At 42.5% G+C, this 21,975-nt stretch overlaps 1 protein-coding gene across 2 annotated transcripts in view; it reads right to left on the reverse strand.

Moving 5' to 3' along the window:
• Positions 1–21,975, reverse strand: part of NELL1 (neural EGFL like 1) — a 932,419-nt gene that overhangs the window by 220,176 nt on the left and 690,268 nt on the right. For both annotated transcript variants that reach the window (XM_073658224.1, XM_073658225.1), the window contains exon 15: positions 21,492–21,587. In XM_073658224.1, coding sequence (XP_073514325.1) covers positions 21,492–21,587 — 96 coding nt within the window. The remainder of the gene's footprint in view (positions 1–21,491; positions 21,588–21,975) is intronic.

A 21,975-nucleotide genomic window follows, 5' to 3' on the forward strand; every position in this document is an offset into this window, starting at 1 on the left:
CAGTTTCCAATTGCCTTGGATACTTTAGTTTTGACAAGTTGAATTAATGAGAAGGGAACACGGAACAAAAAGAAATTGACCAACGTAACTAGACTTCAACTGGAATGTCTCCATCAAAAATCACTAGAGAGTTGCGATTTGTGGAGAAGATTCCGTACCCAAACACAACTCCATCCTCTCCATATTCTGGAACAAAAAATATCCTTGGAGTTGGGTATGGCAGAGACCATGCTGTGTCCAGTTTGGAGATGGGTAAGAAACAGAGTTTTCTTGGGAAAACAATGGGAATCAGGACATTTTAGCAAGTCCTGGTGTAAACTGCTTATGTTCAGAGATTATTAGAAGAGTGGAAAGAGAAGAACTGGTATGAGCTAGTAGGCCTATAATTGCTTTGTCATGGCACAGTAGTATAGAAGGGAGGGTGGCAGTGCCCATTATACACCCTGGCCTGAGTATTATTCATCAGTCACCAATGGCTCTCTGATATGTTTTATAACCAGAGATTGTTGGTAAGTTGACTTCCGAACAGCGAATATTGGCAAGAGTAAAAACCTGCCCAACAGGCTACCAAAGAGAAGCTAATGGCCCAACAAGCTTCTGATGGACCTAAGTACAGGAAGGCACAAGGGAAATGATGGGGCCAAAATCCATTTCCTAAGTAGTAGCAGATATTGGACTTTTACTCATAGGAAGGTCGGATTTACACATCCATGTGTCACGCACCGTCCAAGTACGAACCGCGATGAAAGAAATGGCCATGGGTCTTCTGACCCGAACTTGACAGCCTACGGGTTGTGACACTCGGATGTGAGTGCAGCATTAGAAGCAGAACTGAGAAGTCTTCTCCAAACATAAGGAGCTCATGTTCTGTGTAGGTCTCTGGGCCCTCTGGGTTTTGAAGGCACACTGTGAAAAGTGGAGTAGAAAAGACAACCATGGCTACACATACACCTGGTGAAAGCTCCTGTTGCCATATCCAACTACTCGTGAGTAATTGTTTACTACCCGATCATCATGCTCAGAGTTCAGTTTAGAAGCCAAATTCCCAACAGAAAGAAGTGAAGCAACAATAGACCCCGGCGAAAGCGCCGGTCATTCTGAGAGCAAAAAACAAAAAGATCTGAGTTCACTGTAAGCAGCATAAAATTATTAGACTTCAGAACATAAGACGTAAAGCCCAAAAGGATCAGAGGAGGCAAGAAAAATCCAACAGACGCTCCTCTCTGGCAATACCCCGAGTACAGAACTGCCTGTTCCTCTGCACAGCCTCACAGCAAAACAATTATTGACTCATAGCCGCTCATAAGCTGCAAGATGGGGTTATCTGCAACAAAGTACAGAAAAGACAACATAAAACCTAATGTCACCGGAAAATATCATTTATAAATTAGAAAAACAACAAATTCAAGAGTTTAACCAGAAATGCAGCAGCTGCTATAAGGCCCAGAGGAGGAGGGGGTCAGATAGGCGCAAGTACACCATCAGTAATGTATGTACACAGTGACTGCACCAGCAGAATAATGAGTGCAGCTCTGGAGTATAATACAGGATGTAACTCAGGATCAGTACAGGATAAGTAATGTAATGTATGTACACAGTCACTACACCAGCAGAATAGTGAGTGCAGCTCTGGAGTATAATACAGGATGTAACTCAGGATCAGTACAGGATAAGTAATGTAATGTATGTACACAGTGACTGCACCAGCAGAATAATGAGTGCAGCTCTGGAGTATAATACAGGATGTAACTCAGGATCAGTACAGGATAAGTAATGTAATGTATGTACACAGTGACTGCACCAGCAGAATAATGAGTGCAGCTCTGGAGTATAATACAGGATGTAACTCAGGATCAGTACAGGATCAGTAATGTAATGTATGTACACAGTGACTCCACCAGCAGAATAGTGAGTGCAGCTCTGGAGTATAATACAGGATGTAACTCAGGATCAGTACAGGATCAGTAATGTAATGTATATACACAGTGACTGCACCAGCAGAATAGTGAGTGCAGCTCTGGAGTATAATACAGGATGTAACTCAGGATCAGTAATGTAATGTATGTACACAGTGACTGCACCAGCAGAATAGTGAGTGCAGCTCTGGAGTATAATGCAGGAGGTAACTCAGGATCAGTACAGGAAAAGTAATGTAATGTATGTACATAGTGACTGCACCAGCAGAATAGTGAGTGCAGCTCTGGAGTATAATACAGGATGTCACTCAGGATCAGTACATGATCAGTAATGTAATGTATGTACACAGTGACTGCACCAGCAGAATAGTGAGCGCAGCTCTGGAGTATAATACAGGATGTAACTCAGGATCAGTAATGTAATGTATGTACACAGTGACTGCACCAGCAGAATAGTGAGTGCAGCTCTGGAGTATAATACAGGATGTCACTCAGGATCAGTACAGGATCAGTAATGTAATGTATGTACACAGTGACTGCACCAGCAGAATAGTGAGTGCAGCTCTGGAGTATAATACAGGATGTCAATCAGGATCAGTACAGGATCAGTAATGTAATGTATGTACACAGTGACTGCACCAGCAGAATAGTGAGTGCAGCTCTGGAGTATAATACAGGATGTCAATCAGGATCAGTACAGGATCAGTAATGTAATGTATGTACACAGTGACTGCACCAGCAGAATAGTGAGCGCAGCTCTGCAGTATAATACAGGATGTCACTCAGGATCAGTACAGGATAAGTAATGTAATGTATGTACACAGTGACTGCACCAGCAGAATAATGAGTGCAGCTCTGGAGTATAATACAGGATGTAACTCAGGATCAGTACAGGATCAGTAATGTAATGTATGTACACAGTGACTCCACCAGCAGAATAGTGAGTGCAGCTCTGGAGTATAATACAGGATGTAACTCAGGATCAGTAATGTAATGTATGTACACAGTGACTGCACCAGCAGAATAGTGACTGCAGCTCTGGAGTATAATACAGGATGTAACTCAGGATCAGTAATGTAATGTATGTACACAGTGACTGCACCAGCAGAATAGTGAGTGCAGCTCTGGAGTATAATGCAGGAGGTAACTCAGGATCAGTACAGGAAAAGTAATGTAATGTATGTACATAGTGACTGCACCAGCAGAATAGTGAGTGCAGCTCTAGAGTATAATACAGGATCTCACTCAGGATCAGTACAGGATCAGTAATGTAATGTATGTACACAGTGACTGCACCAGCAGAATAGTGAGTGCAGCTCTAGAGTATAATACAGGATGTAACTCAGGATCAGTAATGTAATGTATGTACACAGTGACTGCACCAGCAGAATAGTGAGAGCAGCTCTGGAGTATAATACAGGATGTAACTCAGGATCAGTAATGTAATGTATGTACACAGTGACTCCACCAGCAGAATAGTGAGTGCAGCTCTGGAGTATAATACAGGATGTAACTCAGGATCAGTAATGTAATGTACACAGTGACTGCACCAGCAGAATAGTGAGTGCAGCTCTGGAGTATAATACAGGATGTAACTCAGGATCAGTAATGTAATGTATGTACACAGTGACTGCACCAGCAGAATAGTGAGTGCAGCTCTGGAGTATAATACAGGATGTAACTCAGGATCAGTAATGTAATGTATGTACACAGTGACTGCACCAGCAGAATAGTGACTGCAGCTCTGGAGTATAATACAGGATGTAACTCAGGATCAGTAATGTAATGTATGTACACAGTGACTGCACCAGCAGAATAGTGAGTGCAGCTCTGGAGTATAATGCAGGAGGTAACTCAGGATCAGTACAGGAAAAGTAATGTAATGTATGTACATAGTGACTGCACCAGCAGAATAGTGAGTGCTGCTCTAGAGTATAATACAGGATCTCACTCAGGATCAGTACAGGATCAGTAATGTAATGTATGTACACAGTGACTGCACCAGCAGAATAGTGAGCGCAGCTCTGGAGTATAATACAGGATGTAACTCAGGATCAGTAATGTAATGTATGTACACAGTGACTGCACCAGCAGAATAGTGAGAGCAGCTCTGGAGTATAATACAGGATGTAACTCAGGATCAGTAATGTAATGTATGTACACAGTGACTCCACCAGCAGAATAGTGAGTGCAGCTCTGGAGTATAATACAGGATGTAACTCAGGATCAGTAATGTAATGTAATGTACACAGTGACTGCACCAGCAGAATAGTGAGTGCAGCTCTGGAGTATAATACAGGATGTAACTCAGGATCAGTACAGGATCAGTAATGTAATGTATGTACACAGTGACTGCACCAGCAGAATAGTGAGTGCAGCTCTGGAGTATAATACAGGATGTCACTCAGGATCAGTAATGTAATGTATGTACACAGTGACTGCACCAGCAGAATAGTGAGTGCAGCTCTGGAGTATAATACAGGATGTCACTCAGGATCAGTAATGTAATGTATGTACACAGTGACTGCACCAGCAGAATAGTGAGTGCAGCTCTGGAGTATAATACAGGATGTCACCCAGGATCAGTAATGTAATGTATGTACACAGTGACTGCACCAGCAGAATAGTGAGTGCAGCTCTGGGGTATAATACAGGATATAACTCAGGATCAGTACAGGATCAGTAATGTAATGTATGTACACTGACTGCACCAGCAGAATAGTGAGTGCAGCTCTGGAGTATAATACAGGATGTAACTCAGGATCAGTACATGATCAGTAATGTAATGTATGTACACAGTGACTGCACCAGCAGAATAGTGAGTGCAGCTCTGGAGTATAATACAGGATGTAACTCAGGATCAGTACAGGATCAGTAATGTAATGTATGTACACAGTGACTGCACCAGCAGAATAGTGAGTACAGCTCTGGAGTATAATACAGGATGTAACTCAGGATCAGTACAGGATCAGTAATGTAATGTATGCACACAGTGACTGCACCAGCAGAATAGTGAGTGGAGCTCTGGAGTATAATACAGGATGTAACTCAGGATCATTACTGGATGAGCAATGTAAGGTATGTACACAGTGATTGCACCAGCAGAATAGTGATTGCAGCTCTGGAGCATGATACAAGATGTAACTCAGGATCAGTACAGGATCAGTAATGTAATGTATGCACACAGTGACTGCACCAGCAGAATAGTGAGTGCAGCTCTGGAGTATAATACAGGATGTAACTCAGGATCAGTAATGTAATGTATGTACACAGTGACTGTACCAGCAGAATAGTGAGTGCAGCTCTGGAGTATAATACAGGATGTAACTCAGGATCAGTACAGGATCAGTAATGTAATGTATGTACACAGTGACTACACCAGCAGAATAGTGAGTGCAGCTCTGGAGTATAATGCAGGATGTAACTCAGGATCAGTAATGTAATGTATGTACACAGTGACTGCACCAGCAGAATAGTGAGTGCAGCTCTGGGGTATAATACAGGATGTAACTCAGGATCAGTAATGTAATGTATGTACATAGTGACTGCACCAGCAGAATAGTGAGCGCAGCTCTGGAGTATAACACAGGATGTAACACAGGATCAGTAATGTAATGTATGTACATAGTGACTGCACCAGCAGAATAGTGAATGCAGCTCTGGAGCATAATACAGGATGTAACTCAGGATCAGTAATGTAATGTATGTACACAGTGACTGCACCAGGAGAATAGTGAGTGCAGCTCTGGAGTATAATACAAGGTGAAACGCTGTAGTCACTCATGTACAGATGCCTCCATGTTACTAGTTCAGTCTCTGGGTAGATTTCCCTTGTACGGATACGTTCTGTTTCCAGGTCTTTGTCTTTTTCCAGTTAAGCAGGAAGGTTCAGAGTTGATGAGTTCGGGAACGCGTCGCACACAAAGGGCCAAATAGAAGGAAAACACATTCACATTTTAATTTCTAATGATATAAAGTTTATGACCATTTACAGAGCTGTAATCATTTTGCCATTTCTGCTCTTTTTCCTCCAAGGAGATGTTCCAGGCGAGCGGCGGAGATGAATCTCGGTTATAGACATTGGCCTGTGAGCTTTACGGGGGCAGCAGGACAATTGGAGGTTGGCGGATGGTCGGAGGCCGGCGCGCTCCCTGTGCTGCCAGTCTGTAATCTACATTCAGCAGCAGCACAAGCGGCTGAAGATCACTCCCCGCTAATGCAGGTTAATACGTCTGTCAGGACTCATTATTCTCAGGGGGGGGCAGAACATTTACCATGCAAAATAAAACTGCTTCTTCAATTGATCCTCTCAGCTCCAGGATCCCAGGAGGATATTAAGTGTTTGTGTTAAGTCCTACTAATATCTCTGCTGCTGCAAAAAAGGAATACTGCCCCCTGTAGGAATGTAGGGGAACACAATACGCCCATTGCATGGCTGCCTTAGAGGCTAACTGACTTAAAGGGGTTGTGCAGAATTACAAAAACATTTTGCCTTCTTACAAAACAGCGCCACACATGTGCACAGGTTGTGTGGAGAACTGCCGCTAACGCCCATTTATTTCAATGGTGAGCTGCAATAAGAGACGCAATTTATGGACATGTGTGGCGCTGTTTCTGGAAAGAATTTCAGTCTTGCTTCATCAATCCTGGACATCCCCTTTAATGTTCTATACAGTAATGCCAGCTTAGGCAAAACTGATCACATTGCATGGACTGCAACGGAAAAAGAAGAAACGTCTCTGAATCCAGACACGGTGCCTTCAAGGGCAGATTTGCACAAACAGCTCCGGTCCGTCTTGGAGTCTCCTAAATGATCTAAATGAAATATGAATGCAGAAAGAAGTAAAGTCTCCTGTCTCAAGAGACACAAATTTAACATCAGGAACCTAATGCTCCAAACGAGCATCCATCAGATACAGTACAGACCAAAAGTTTGGACACACCTTCTCATTTAAAGATTTTTCTGTATTTTCATGACTTTGAAAATTGTACATTCACACTGAAGGCATCAAAACTATGAATTAACACATGTGGAATTATATACTTAACAAAAAAGTGTGAAACAACTGAAAATATGTCTTATATTCTAGGTTCTTCCAAGTAGCCACCTTTTGCTTTGATGACTGCTTTGCACACTCTTGGCATTCTCTTGATGAGCTTAGAGGTAGTCACCGGAAATGGTCTTCACTTCACAGGTGTGCCCAGTCAGGTTTAATAAGTGGGATTTCTTGCCTTATAAATGGGGTTGGGGCCATCAGTTGTGTTGTGCAGAAGTCAGGTGGATACACAGCTGATAGTCCTACTGATACTGAATAGACTGTTAGCTGATTTTTTCTTGCCATAATACAAATTCTAAGTAAAGAAAAACAAGTGGCCATCATTACTTTAAGAAATGAAGGTCAGTCAGTTCGAAAAATTGGGAAAACTTTGAAAGTGTCTCCAAGTGCAGTTGCAAAAACCATCAAGCGCTACAAAGAAACTGGCTCACATGAGGACCGCCCCAGGAAAGGAAGACCAAGAGTCACCTCTGCTTCTGAGGATAAGTTTATCCGAGTCACCAGCCTCAGAAATCGCAGGTTAACCGCAGCTCAGATTAGAGACCAGGTCAATGCCACACAGAGTTCTAGCAGCAGACACATCTCTACAACAACTGTTAAGAGGAGACTTTGTGCAGCAGGCCTTCATGGTAAAATAGCTGCTAGGAAACCACTGCTAAGGACAGGCAACAAGCAGAAGAGACTTGTTTGGGCTAAAGAACAAAAGGAATGGACATTAGACCAGTGGAAATCTGTGCTTTGGTCTGATGAGTCCAAATTTGAGATCTTTGATTCCAACCACCGTGTCTTTGTGCGACGCAGAAAAGGTGAAGGGATGGACTCTACATGCCTGGTTCCCACCGTGAAGCATGGAGGAGGAGGTGTGATGTTGTGGGGGTGCTTCGCTGGTGACACTGTTGGGGATTTATTCAAAACTGAAGGCATACTGAACCAGCATGGCTACCACAGCATCTTGCAGCGGCATGCTATTCCATCCGGTTTGCGTTTAGTTGGACCATCATTTATTTTTCAACAGGACAATGACCCCAAACACACCTCCAGGCTGTGTAAGGGCTATTTGACCAAGAAGGAGAGTGATGGGGTGCTACGCCAGATGACCTGGCCTCCACAGTCACCAGACCTGAACCCAATCGAGATGGTTTGGGGTGAGCTGGACCGCAGAGTGAAGACAAAAGGGCCAACAAGTGCTAAGCATCTCTGGGAACAACTCCTTCAAGATTGTTGGAAGACCATTTCCGGTGACTACCTCTTGAAGCTCATCAAGAGAATGGCAAGAGTGTGCAAAGCAGTCATCAAAGCAAAAGGTGGCTACTTTGAAGAACCTAGAATATAAGACATATTTTCAGTTGTTTCACACTTTTTTGTTAAGTATATAATTTCACATGTGTTAATTCATAGTTTTGATGCCTTCAGTGTGAATGTACAATTTTCATAGTGATGAAAATACAGAAAAATCTTTAAATGAGAAGGTGTGTCCAAACTTTTGGTCTGTACTGTACGTGATAACTCTTTGATCAATTTGAGTCATTTTGCTGGGACTCCCATCAATTGCCAGAACAGGAGACTTGTGTCCCGTGTTCCAACGGACCTAGAAGAGTTTAATTGAGCGATCAGTTGCGCTTGCATCCTGCTTCTCCATTAAAGTCTCCGACTCCTCCTGAAGTCTCATGCACACGATGCTTGTTTTTTCCTTGCAGATCTAAATAAGCAGCAAGTCAATTTTTGCACCGTATTTCACCCGTACTAATGCGTGGGGAAAAATACGCAACAAAAACGTGAGTATTTTAGGCAGCGTTTTTTCTGCTAACACATCAGGATTTGCAGCAGAATTTTGTGATGCACATAGCCAAACTTTTGTCTGTCTTAGCTGAATTAAGACCATATTAAAGTTCAGCTTAACTTTGATGTGGTCTGTAGTTATAAATCAGCTCACTGGAGCTCGGAAAAAAGATAAGAGTTACAAACTCTCAATCAGAACTTGCTCACTGACTGATTCTCAGGTAACTCATTCTGCAGGGAGCTCTATAAAAGTTAAAAATATTTTTAATTTAATATAATTGCAAATAAATAAATAAAATATTGTCCCCTGAAAGTGTTTCTATATTTTAGAAACCAGAATTACTTATTGTTACAAAAAGCCGATATTACCAGAAATGTGTACACTCAGTCTATGAACTAAGTAGATATTTTTTTATATCATCTCTAAATTAAGGCTACGTTCACATGAGCAGTAATCATCCGTTAGAATGAATCCAGCAGCAGTTTTTTTGCACAACTTTTCAACTGGATCCGTTTTTTTTAACATTGAAGTCTATGGAAAACGGATCAGTTAAGTAGCCATCCGTTTTCTTTAATTTCTAAAGATCCATTTTTTTTCTTACTGGATCCGTTTCAAATGGAAAAAAAATGGATTACTAATCAACAGATCCGTTTTCCATAGACTTCAATGTTAAAAAAACGGATTCAGCTGAAATTAGTTTTTTTAAGGAAGACAAAAAAGTTGTGTCTGCGCAACTTTTTTGTTAAAGGATTCCTGCAGGATCCATTCTAATAAATGATTACTGCACATGTGAACGTAGCCCTAGGAAGTCCTCGCTTCTACATTTGTCTCCACTACTTGGGGTTAGTAGTATCAAATATCCGAGCCCCTAGTTTGACATCTGAAAGGAAAGTAAACATGAAAGGCTCATTCCAGAATATAATGAGTGACGACTATGAGAAAATCGACTTTTGATCTTTTTTTTTATTATTATTTTTTTTTTTTTTTCCGTCAACTCGAGCAGCACACAGAGCCATTTAATCAGAAAAAAAGAGACAACATTAACAATCCGCCGCCTGATACTGATGACATCGCTTCCGCTTTAATATATCGCCGGTATCATTTGAAGTTTACATTCCAATTTCTTAGACAATTTCCGTAAGAAACCAATAAAAAAAAAAAAAAAATCATTACGCAGTTTTAATTTCATTGTAAAATTGACAGTGTCAGAAACGGCAAAATTGTCTTCTGTTTTGTCTTTTATTTTATGACTGTAAAACGGTTAAATGAGCCGCGTCTGTAATCTACTACTGAACCGTAATGAGGAGAGCAGGAAAAAAAAGAAAAGAATGTATTCGTGTTGTCTGCAGGGGAAAGGATGCGCTCTCGGCGAACGTACCACACCACCGGGGTTATTCCTCTTTTCTTATTTGGGTCATGGGAAGTTTAGCCAAAGGAGAGTGAACTCAAGTTGTTAAAAATTTACAAAAAGCAGCTTAGAGTCTTCTTGAATGATGTCGGAGAGGCTGCAACTCAAGTGTGAATGATGACTGACGTCTGCACCAGAAAATGAGAAAAGATCCAAATCATGGAAAAAAAAAGAGAAATGTCTTGTCTTGAGCTTAATTCTAAGGCCAGGTGTACACAGGCTCGGACTGGCCATAGGAGAACAGGAGAATTCTCTGGTGGGCCACTCTGCAGAAGTGGGCTCCACTTTTTATGAGCAAGTTCCTGTACTTTTTTTTTCTTCTCATACTTTTCAAGACCTTAATGAATGAAAACACAAACTTTTAAAAGGATATATAACCTGTCATAAAGCGGTTTTCCCACTGATCACATTTATTACCTATCCAGGCTCGGACTGACCCATTGGAGAACAGGAGAATGCTCAGGTGGGCCCCTCTGCAGAAGTGGGCACCACTCTTTATGATCAACTTCCTGTACATTTTGTTTTTTTTTTGTTCTCATACTTTTCCAGATCTCTGCTTGCAGTTAATGAATGAAAATATCAACTTTTAAAAGGATATGTAACCTGTCATAAAGAGGTTTTCCCACCGATCACATTTAGTACCTATCCAGGCCCAGACTAGCCCATCGGAGAACAGAAGAATCCTTTGGTGGGCCCCACTTTATATGAGCAGTAGTTGGCACGATGTACTTGATTGACTATGTACAGACAAAGGTAACATCATTCAACAGTTTGCTTCTACAGAACAACTTGGGGTTGGGTGACAGCTGATGCCACCGGTGTCCCTTGCTCACCACTGGTTCCTCCACTAAGCCATCATTGCTGACCAGTCACAGCTTGTGCCGAGCACAAATAACATGAACAGAAACCAAAAAAATAAGGCAAATAAATGTTGGCCAGTTATCTCAATACTCAACATCCAAGAGATATGGTCCACTCATGATGGGCACGATGTGACCCTGGCTCATCACAGGACCTCCTCCTCCTGTTCCCGGTAACCCTTCTTAGTCCTGACCTTTGTAGCCAGAAGCACCTAAGCAATATGGCGCTAACCCTGGAGGCAGTATGGCATCATTACAATCATGGCTACCCCAACACGAGAAGCTGACCCCCATCCAGTCCTTTCACAGGTCTATCGTGCCAACCAGATTGTCTACGCTGCTTTGTTTTGCAATTGGGGCTTTGACTTTTTGGGGACTATTTCCTGGGTGGGGTTCACAAATGCAGAGGCGGACATACCATTGATTTAACCTGTGCAGCCGTCCAAAAGGTAAGGGGCCACTACTACCTCCAAAGTAGGTGGAAGTGTGGATTTTGAAGAACTACTGGACAGAAAAGGGTCCATATGCTGTTCTTGCGCAGGGACCTCTGCTGTCTGTGTCCACCATTATATAAACGTCTTGCATTTAAGAAGAAGTTTTCTGAGATAACCAAAAATTTGTAGTAAATGGCTTTAACACCCCCCCATACCTTTCCCAAAAAAAACAAAAATCAGCCATTACTCACATTAATTCACATATGAATTGCCTGTAGCTCCAGTGCTCCCCATTGGTTTTCGCTTCCTTCCTTGCAGAGGTCACATTCCATCTACCCATGTATTACTAATCACTGACCTTAGCAGTTTCAGACCGTCCACATCAGGATCAACGCTGAGACCAGTTAAAGGGGCTGTCAACCACTGGGGACAATTTTTTTTATTTAAATGCATGTATTTGGGGCTAAAAATCATTTTTCCTATTCGATTTCTAAAAATTTTTTTCCCCATTTGTCCTTTACAGGCTCTTGGCTTCGGGGCACAATCAACTTTGATGTGGTCTGTGATTACAAATCAGCTGAGAGAAGCTCAGAAAAAAGATACATTTTAAAAACTCTTCTATTGGGCTGTTAGAACAAGCTCACTGACTGATTCTCAGTTAACCCCTTCGGAGGCTATAGAATGCAAGCGTGGCAAAATTTTTAATGAAGTCCAATTACAAAGATAATTTTTTAGACAAAAATACTGGCACTTAAATAAGAAAAAAACATGTCTCTAACAGGTGGACTACCTCTATAATGGCTGCAGTGGACCATGAGTGGATGGAACGTGATTTTTGCAGGGAGGTAAAGAGAGATGAGTTGGGAGCGCTGTTGCCACGGAGGGTTCATCAGGTATCAGCAATGGTGGTTCTACTTTATACCATTTACTGATTTTGGCAAATTTTTTTCAATCACGAAAAATTCTTGGAGTCCAAGTTTTGCCCAACGAGAGTAGAACTAAGGAGAAAGTGGGTTCATATTGGCCTAACCCAATTAAGATCAGATTTTTAAAATTATTTATTTAGTAAAAATTCCCCAAAAAAGTAACTCCTAGAGAAGACTGTCCCTGGCGTGGACCGGATTATTCTATGATGACTTACTGTATGTCTTAGAAGACTATTTTTCACTGCGATTTTTGGATTGTCGCCTTAAAAATGTTCCCCAGAAAAAATGTGAATATAAATACTTTGATATATCCAACTCGAGGAAAACTCAAACTTTACAATTACCTGATTTTTCTCATTGAATATTTTAATTTTTCCCCCTTATGGGTTAAATCTCCGGATCGACGGAGGCAACAGAATCAGTCAGAAAATGTAGATTATTTATCTCATTTACACTTAAATTTGTATCTGATTTTACCAATCGGCTGACCATTACCGGATCATACAAATATGTTTTACCTGATTACCTTATGGCTCCGCCACTCTCTATCATCGACCAAGAATGACTTTCAAAAAAAAATAATAATAATATATATATTTTTTTATAAGAAATCTGTTCTCTAAATTCACTGAAACGGAACCTTAGTCGTTGGCAGCTCCATCGACTTTGTCTGTAGGCCAAATATGTGATTTTATATTGGGAATAGGAAAATCTGATGGAAGCTTGTTTCTGCCTCATCAATTTGGTTGACTGATCTGGACGTAGTTAATTCAGCTCGATTCTGTGAGCCTTAAAGGGAATCTGTCAGCAGGTTTTTGCTATGTAATCTGACGGCAGCATAATGTAGGGGAAGAGATCCTGATTCCAGTGATGTATCACTTAGTTTACTGGGCTCAGCAGTTGTGATACAATCACAGTTTTCTTTGCTGCAGATCTAGCAGAATGCTGAACTGTGCATAACCCCGCCCACACTACTGATTGGCTGAAAGCTGCCAATCAGTGGTGGGGGCATGGTTGGACCAGGAAGACACTGCAGACGTAAAGTAGTCATAAGGTAAATGCTTTGGTTTAAAGGTCTTATAATTCAAAGTTTAAAAGTTGATAATTTTTTTTTCTGTAACTTAAAACATTGACCCAAATTTACCACTAAAGTACAATGTGTCACACAAAAAAACAAACAATCTCAGAATTACCGGGATAAGTTGAAACATTCTAGAATTATTTCTCCATATAGTAACATTTCAAATGTGAATAAATTGAGCTTGGTCACAAAAGGGTTAAAGGGCATATACGTCCAAAAATTATCAGCCACTGAATTCTTGAGTCGTATTCTTCTGACAAGTTCCCAGTTGCATCTCATCTTTTGGGAATATAGGAGATATCCAATACCGCAGCTCTAATAAAATTTCTCAGTCAAGTTTTTTAAAGTTGCTATGAAAGAATCTGCTGAGCAATACTCAAACTGAGGGGTCAGAAAAATCTGGGTGAAAGCCCCCTTTACAAGCTGTAAGGTCAGGCATTATAGCGTCAGTAAAATTGTAGTACAAGGGCGCAGTCAGACGACCATATAAATCGGACTGCAATGCATGAACTGGCCGGTGGGTCTCCTGACCCGAGCTTGACACCTTCATATATTTCTATGTGTCGGGAGACCCGCCGGCCAGTCCATGCATTGCAGTCCGATCTCAGTCCAATTCATATGTTCGTCTGACTGTGCCCTTATTGTGATGCAACTTTAATGCTTCTTTGTGCTTTTGCCTCCATTTATATGAGTATCTGGATTTTATTTCCTAATTCTCTGGGACCAAGCTGTAATACCGGACACGGCCCAGGGACAAGGGTGGTGCACTTTCTAGAAAAAGCAGACACATTTTTTAGCCCTGGAGAGCTCTTTCCGGTCTCATTCTTACATCTCTGAAAATCTGGCATCTGAGTGCGGTCCGATTTTTTTCACAGACCCATAGACTTGAATTACCGATATTGATCTTACACTTTGATCAAAGTCGGACATTTCTTCAAGATTTTTCAGGGATCTCTCGTTCTGTGAAAAATTGTGGCTATGTGAATGATCCCACTGACTATTATAGGTATGAATGCTATCCCTAAAAAACGCGGATAGCACTCGTATGCAAAAAAATGGACATCGGAATTAGGCCTTAAAGGGGTTGTCCGGCCTTAAGCTACAAGTCTGCAGTCACTCCATGTGCCTGCATACTTATGAATCCTCATATTGCATGCTGTGAGGATTCTCCAGGGCCGGGAAAGGGCGGTCATGTTACTGCAAGTATGCGACTTGCACACTTCCAGACACATTCCGACTAGACTGTATCCGGCCTTGCTCAATACACTTGCATTGAGCGAAGCTGCGCCCATCTAGTCGGCATGTGTACAATCACATACTTGCAGTCACGCACCCGCCGCTGGTACTGGAGAATCGTGTCATGGCACAGTGCGCACGATGCGAGAATGCAAAGTCTACAGTCACATAATGTGACTGCAGACTTGTAGTCTAAGCTGGACAACCCCTTTAAGACCTGAATTTCAATATGTACTAAAGTCTAAGGGCTAACATCTCTCCTTCTGGAAAGTTACATGCCGATGTAAGGAGACTTTTAGGCCATGCAATGCTAGCAACTGCACCAGTTTACAGCAATACGTCTGACACCGGTATGGCAATCTTCGAGAATCGGTGACATCATGGCGTTTTCTAACAGACGAGTCTCATTTTCAAGTGTCTGCACATTTACTGCTCAGAATTATGGTGGAAAGCCAATACTATGGATTCATTTAATTCAGTTTAATTGACTGGTGCATTGTTTGATTCCTTCTCAATTACAGCGAAAAACACAAATCAACGTACAGAACATACCATTAGCGCGGAGGAATAATTACTCACAGATGCTAAATGCCTAATTTTGACTAAATTTGTTCCAAGGATGAGACGCCTGAGGAACGCTGGCGAACGATCAGCTAACAAGATCTCCATTCCCTTCTCCGGTCTTAGAAATAATGTTCTTGGGGCGTATGGGGGTAAATTCCCATCTGGTCACGAGAAGGGACGTTTTACATTTTAACTCCACCTGATGAAGGCAGCAGACCGCTGCAGAAATGCGTTGCGGGCATTAGAACTTCAATAAAGAGGTTTGTTTTATCCTTTTCCAGCGCCTTATCCAGTTACTAGCGCCCCACTGACCACTTCAATTTGCACACTGTTTTACATTTTTTGACATTGTAACGACCGATGGAAAATCACACAGATGATTGTGCAATAAAAAGAAAGCAGAAACCAAGGACCCTTCCCCAAGAACAATATACAGAGAAATATACAAGAGAGTAGCCAAGGATCCAAAAATTCACATACCCATTGGCTTGGTGGACCATTCACGGTCAACATCATAATTGTTTCTTAAATATTAAAAAATCTTAAAATGACTGATTTGGGTAAGTTTAACTTTTAATTTTCAACATTCTTCATTCTTTTTTTTACAACTTGACACATTCAATTGATTTATTTTGCTTTCCTATTCAATCCTTCCATAAAGGCCCAATCTCTACTGGATTCCATAAAGATGGAGCTGGCCTTAGGCCACCAGTGGGACTTCCACCAACCCTCGGCTTGTTTTTGCATTTGCATCAAATAAAAGAAAACCCCTTGATCGTCTTTGGAGATGGGATTGCGCATTCTGTATGTTAATTAGGACTGGGATTAGAGGGATCACATGTTGGTTAATTCTTCATTAAGTCTCAGAAACCTTACTGTCAAAATCTTCCTGAAATCCTGCAAGTGTTTCAGATCTCATGCGTCATGGAAAACAGATACAAGAATGAAATATCAGCTCGCCTAGATACATTTATAAGGAGGATGTGTTCCCACTTGATTCTTTCTTTTTTTTTAAAGCACAATTTGTTAATAAAAAGCAACAAAACTTCAAACACAAAACTTGTTTTAAATCCTGACAATAAATGAAATTTATGGGAAAGAGGAAAATATTAATCAATTCGCATTTTAGAACTTCGAAATCAGTGGGATTACATTTTTTTTATTTAAAATTTCTTCAAATAAAACAATTGTTGCCCTTGTATTAGATGAGTAGCACACACACTTAGTACAGCCCTTCACAAGGTTGTAGCAATACACCAGACATCCTCCTTTTGGTATTTTTTTTATTAGTGCAGAAAAATCACAACGTTTTGGCCACGCAGGGCCTTTATCAAGCAATTGAAATCTCTCTCTCTTTTATATGGCTTGATAAAGGTCCTGCATGGCCAAAGCATTGTCATTTTCTCTGAACTAATAAAGTTACCAAAAGAAGGACATCTGGTGCCCTGGTTCCTGGATTTCTCTGCATCATTGTCCTTCCTTGCAATAGATGAGTAGCGTGCACCACTCTGTTGTCCATAAACACTTGGTGCAGCGCTCCACAAGGTTGTACCAATACAGAGAAATCCAGGAACCAGGGCACCAGACATCCCACTTTTGATAACTTTATCAGTGCAGAAAAATCTCAATGTTTTGGCTGTCCCAGGCCTTTATCAAGCCATTGAAATCTCTCTTTTTTTTCTTTGGCTTGATAAAGGTCCTGTGTGGCCAAAACGTTTTCTGCACTTATAAAGTTGCCAAAAGGAGGATGTGTGGTGCCCTTGTTCCTGGATTTCTCTGCATCGCTGTACTCGTGACAAATGACAAGATTACAAGGGATATAATAAGGGAGTATTGAGTTGAGCAAAAAGATTTGCAGGACCCTCGTCCAGTTGCCAATCTGGTAATCCATGAATACTGGACCAGAGCCCTGCAAACTTCCTGTGGCATCCCTGGCACCTCTTCTGATTAGAAAGCCCCAGCGGCACCATGTGTGCATCGCAACTGAAAAGTAATGATGTCTCGAGGGTCTTCCTGATCAGGGGGACGCTGTAGGAAGTTTATAGTGTTCTGGTTTGGTGGACACCAACTATCAAGTGGCTGATGGACCAGGGTCCTGCAAATCTTTTTGCTCAACTCAATACTCCCTTATTATATCCCTTGCTCAACTTTCATCCCCAGTCTAATGTAATATTTTAATTTAGAAATCAAAATAACGTCTCAAACAATTTAACTTTTTTTTGCCCTATCGAGTTTAAGAAAAGAATGTTACAAAAACAGAAATAAAAAGGTCAACATTTGCTCTTTGATATTAATGTTAAAAAGCAGAATTTACATTGAGAATTTATATATTTGTTTTGTTTTATTTTCATTTTATACTAATTCTCCATTTTGTTTTTTTTCTTTCATTATTCTTGTTATTGGAGTCACCGGGTGAAGAATTTTGAGAAAACATAAGAAGAGATGATGTTTCGTCCACTTATATCTATGGTAGAAGGTAGCAATCGCCATGGATCTGTCCCCCACTCCCATCAAATTGGGAAATGCACATTTTTTCTGATGTTTTGCACTAGATCATTCTGCTGTTTTGTACATTTCCAAACCTTTCACATGTTTCCTCCCTGTTCTCAATTAAAGTACAAGATGATGATGAACTTGGTGCCAGAATATAGCCTTGCTCGCTAAATCTCGCCTACGGCAAACTTCAGGCCGAACTGTCACAATCAATTAATTAGTGGAATTTCAGCTGTGAGAAAGGGAAGTAATTAGCACGATTACTAATGCTGAGTAACTGCTCCAGATAGTGACTGGAAGCAGAACGCTTATCATCAGAGGTACCCTGCATCATCCGGCCACAGAAACACTAAATCATTTTAGGCTATGTTCACATTGGCATTGGAAGCTCCACTCTGGACCACTGTAGCAGATTCAGCAAAAAATGGCAAGAAATATAGCGTGGCATGCTAATGGGTAAAATTATACCCACCATAACGAAAATCTGACAAAATACATTATAGTTTATGGGGTACTGTATTACACACACAGGTTGCTATACTAAATTGATAAATAGAAAACTGTGCACAAATAGTACTTGTATGCTGTACACATAAGTAATACCATTGTGCTAAATACAAATACTACTCCTGTTCTGTACACATAAATAATACTGGTATACTGTACACAAATAGTACTGGTATACTGTGCACATAAATAGTACTGGTATACTGTACACAAATAGTACTGGTATACTGTGCACATAAATAGTACTGGTATACTGTACACATAAATAGTACTGGTATACTGTACACAAATAGTACTGGTATACTGTACATATAAATAGTACTGGTATACTGTACACAAATAGTACTGGTATACTGTACACAAATAGTACTGGTATACTGTGCACATAAATAATACTGGTATACTGTACACATAAATAATACTGGTATACTGTACACATAAATAGTACTGGTATACTGTACACAAATAGTACTGGTATACTGTGCACATAAATAGTACTGGTATACTGTACACATAAATAGTACTGGCATACTGTACACAAATAGTACTGGTATGCTGTGCACATAAATACTGGTATACTGTACACATAAATAGTACTGGTATACTGTACACATAAATAGTACTGATATGCTGTACACAAATAGTACTGGTATACTGTACACAAATAGTACTGATATGCTGTACACATAAATAGTACTGGTATACTGTGCACAAATAGTAATGATATGCTGTACACATAAATAGTACTGGTATACTGTGCACAAATAGTACTGATATACTGTGCACAAATAGTACTGATATGCTGTACACATAAATAGTACTGGTATACTGTGCACAAATAGTACTAGTATACTTTACACAAATAATACTGATATGCTGTACACATATAGTACTGGTATACTGTGCACATAAATAGTACTGGTATACTGTGCACAAATATTAATATTACACTGTACACATAAATAGTACTGGTATAGTGTGCACAAATAATACTAATATGCTGTATACAAATAGTACTGTTATACTGTACACATAAATAGTACTGGTATACTGTACACATAAATAGTACTGGCATGTTGTACACATAAATAGTACTGGTATACTGTGCACATAAATACTGGTATACTGTTTGCACTTTAAAAAACACATAGTATTGGTATACTATGCACATTAATAATACGGCTATACTGTACAGATAATAATGTTATGCAGTACACAATCATACCACAATACTGTACACAATATGTATGAATAAATACTACAGGTATGCTGTACACAATAATTCCACTATATTGTACACAAATATTACTGATATACTACGCACATTAATGCTGCTTTTACTGTACAGATAAATAGTACCTTTACACTATACACTTAAATAATACAGCTATGCTCTACACAATAATATACCAATATACTGTACATAAATAATATGATACATGTATAGCATACTAAGTGATAATACCACCATATTGCACACATTAATACTTACATACACATATTTAAACACATTACACACTTGCACACATTACACATACTTACCTCTCCTGCAGGTCACAGTCTCATCCCACCACAGCAGTAGACAGGAAGCTATGGTGAACAGAGCACACAGCTCCTGCTCTCTGCGCGCTCCCTTATCCCTGCTCTCCACACGCTCCCTGCTCTCCGCACGCTCCCTGCTCCCTGCTCTCCGCACGCTCCCTGCTCTCTGCTCTCCGCACGCTCCCTGCTCTCTGCACGCTCCCTGCTCTCCGCACGCTCCCTGATCCCTGCTCTCTGCACGCTCCCTGATCCCTGCTCTCCGCACGCTCCCTGCTCTCCGCACGCTCCCTGCTCTCCGCACGCTCCCTGCTCCCTGCACGCTCCATGCTCTCCGCACGCTCCCTGCTCCCTGCTTTCCCCATGCTCCCTGCTCCCTGCACGCTCCCTGCTCTCCGCACGCTCCCTGCTCCCTGCTTTCCGCACGCTCCCTGCTCTCCGCACGCTCTCTGCTCCCTGCTCTCCGCATGCTCCCTGCTCTCCCAGCACGCTCCCTGCACGCTCCTTGCTCTCCCCACGCTCCTTGCTCTCCCCACGCTCCCTGCTCTCCGCACGCTCCCTGCTCTCCGCACGCTCCCTGCTCTCCGGACACTCCCTGCTTTCCGCACGCTCCCTGCTCTCCGCACGCTCCCTGCTCTCCCAGCACGCTCCCTGCTCTCTGCACGCTCCCTGCTCCCCGCACGCTCCCTGCTCTCCCCACGCTCCCTGCTCTCCCCACGCTCCCTGCTCTCCGGACGCTCCCTGCTCTCTGCACGCTCCCTGCTCTCCGCACGCTCCCTGCTCCCTGCTTTCCGCACGCTCCCTGCTCCCTGCTCTCCGCACGCTCCCTGCTCCCTGCTCTCCGCACGCTCCCTGCTCTCTCCACGCTCCCTGCTCTCTCCACACTCCCTGCTCCCCGCACACTCCCTGCTCTCCCCACGCTCCCTGCTCCCTGCTCTACACACGCTCCCTGCTCTCTGCACGCTCCCTGCTCTCTGCACGCTCCCTGCTCTCTGGACGCTCCCTGCTCTCTGCACGCTCCCTGCTCTCCGGACGCTCCCTGCTCTCCGCACGCTCCCTGCTCCCTGCTTTCCGCACGCTCCCTGCTCCCTGCTCTCCGCACGCTCCCTGCTCCCTGCTCTCCCAGCACGCTCCCTGCTCTCCGCACGCTCCCTGCTCTCTCCACGCTCCCTGCTCTCCGCACGCTCCCTGCTCTCCGCACGCTCCCTGCTCTCTGCACGCTCCCTGCTCTCTGCACGCTCCCTGCTCTCTGGACGCTCCCTGCTCTCTGCACGCTCCCTGCTCTCCGGACGCTCCCTGCTCTCCGCACGCTCCCTGCTCCCTGCTTTCCGCACGCTCCCTGCTCCCTGCTTTCCGCACGCTCCCTGCTCCCTGCTCTCCGCACGCTCCCTGCTCTCCCAGCACGCTCCCTGCTCTCTCCACGCTCCCTGCTCTCCGCACATTCCCTTTCTATCTTGTCTATTGTGACTGAGCTGCAGCCAGAATCAAGTTGCAGCCATTGGCAAGAAGCTCTGAATTACAGGCAGGAGAGGTGGGGATGGCAGGATCTCAATAGGTCCAACAAATTAAAAGGGGACCAGACACCCAGATCCTGTGCTCCCTCCACATTATTACCCATCTATTCCAGGGGTTAATCCCCCCCTCCACAGAGACACCCCTGCATACAATAACATTAGTATCATGATTGTACCTTTTTCGCAGTGAGCTCCTGTGAATCCAGGGGGACAAGTGCACTTGTTTGGGGCCACACAGGTTCCACCGTACCTGCAACCTTCCTCGCAGAAAGCTACAAGAAAATAAAACACAAGTGATCAAGTTATCAGTGTAATAAAAAGTCAATACTTAAAGGGGTTGTCTGGGACTTTTATATTAATCCTTAGGATAGGTCATCAATATCTGGTGCGACACCCGGCACTCCCGTCGATCAGCTGTTCCCGGTTCTGTCAGAATCTGGTAAGTCGCGGAGCTGTGTAGCGCCGTCAACAGAATGGTGGCCACGCCCGTGTACTGCACCTTCACCCCCTATTTGCATCAATAAGGAGCGGATGTGCAGCACTGTCCACAACCACTATACTGTTGATGGAGCTATGCAGCGTCGCAACTCAGCATATCTGGCACTGAGAACACATGATTGGCGAGGGTGCCGGGTATTGCAACCCCACTGATCAGATACT

This window comes from Phyllobates terribilis, unplaced genomic scaffold (genome assembly GCF_046119375.1).
Source record: "Phyllobates terribilis strain yellow unplaced genomic scaffold, ASM4611937v1 Scaffold_13__5_contigs__length_258822181, whole genome shotgun sequence".
Lineage (NCBI taxonomy): Eukaryota > Metazoa > Chordata > Amphibia > Anura > Dendrobatidae > Phyllobates > Phyllobates terribilis.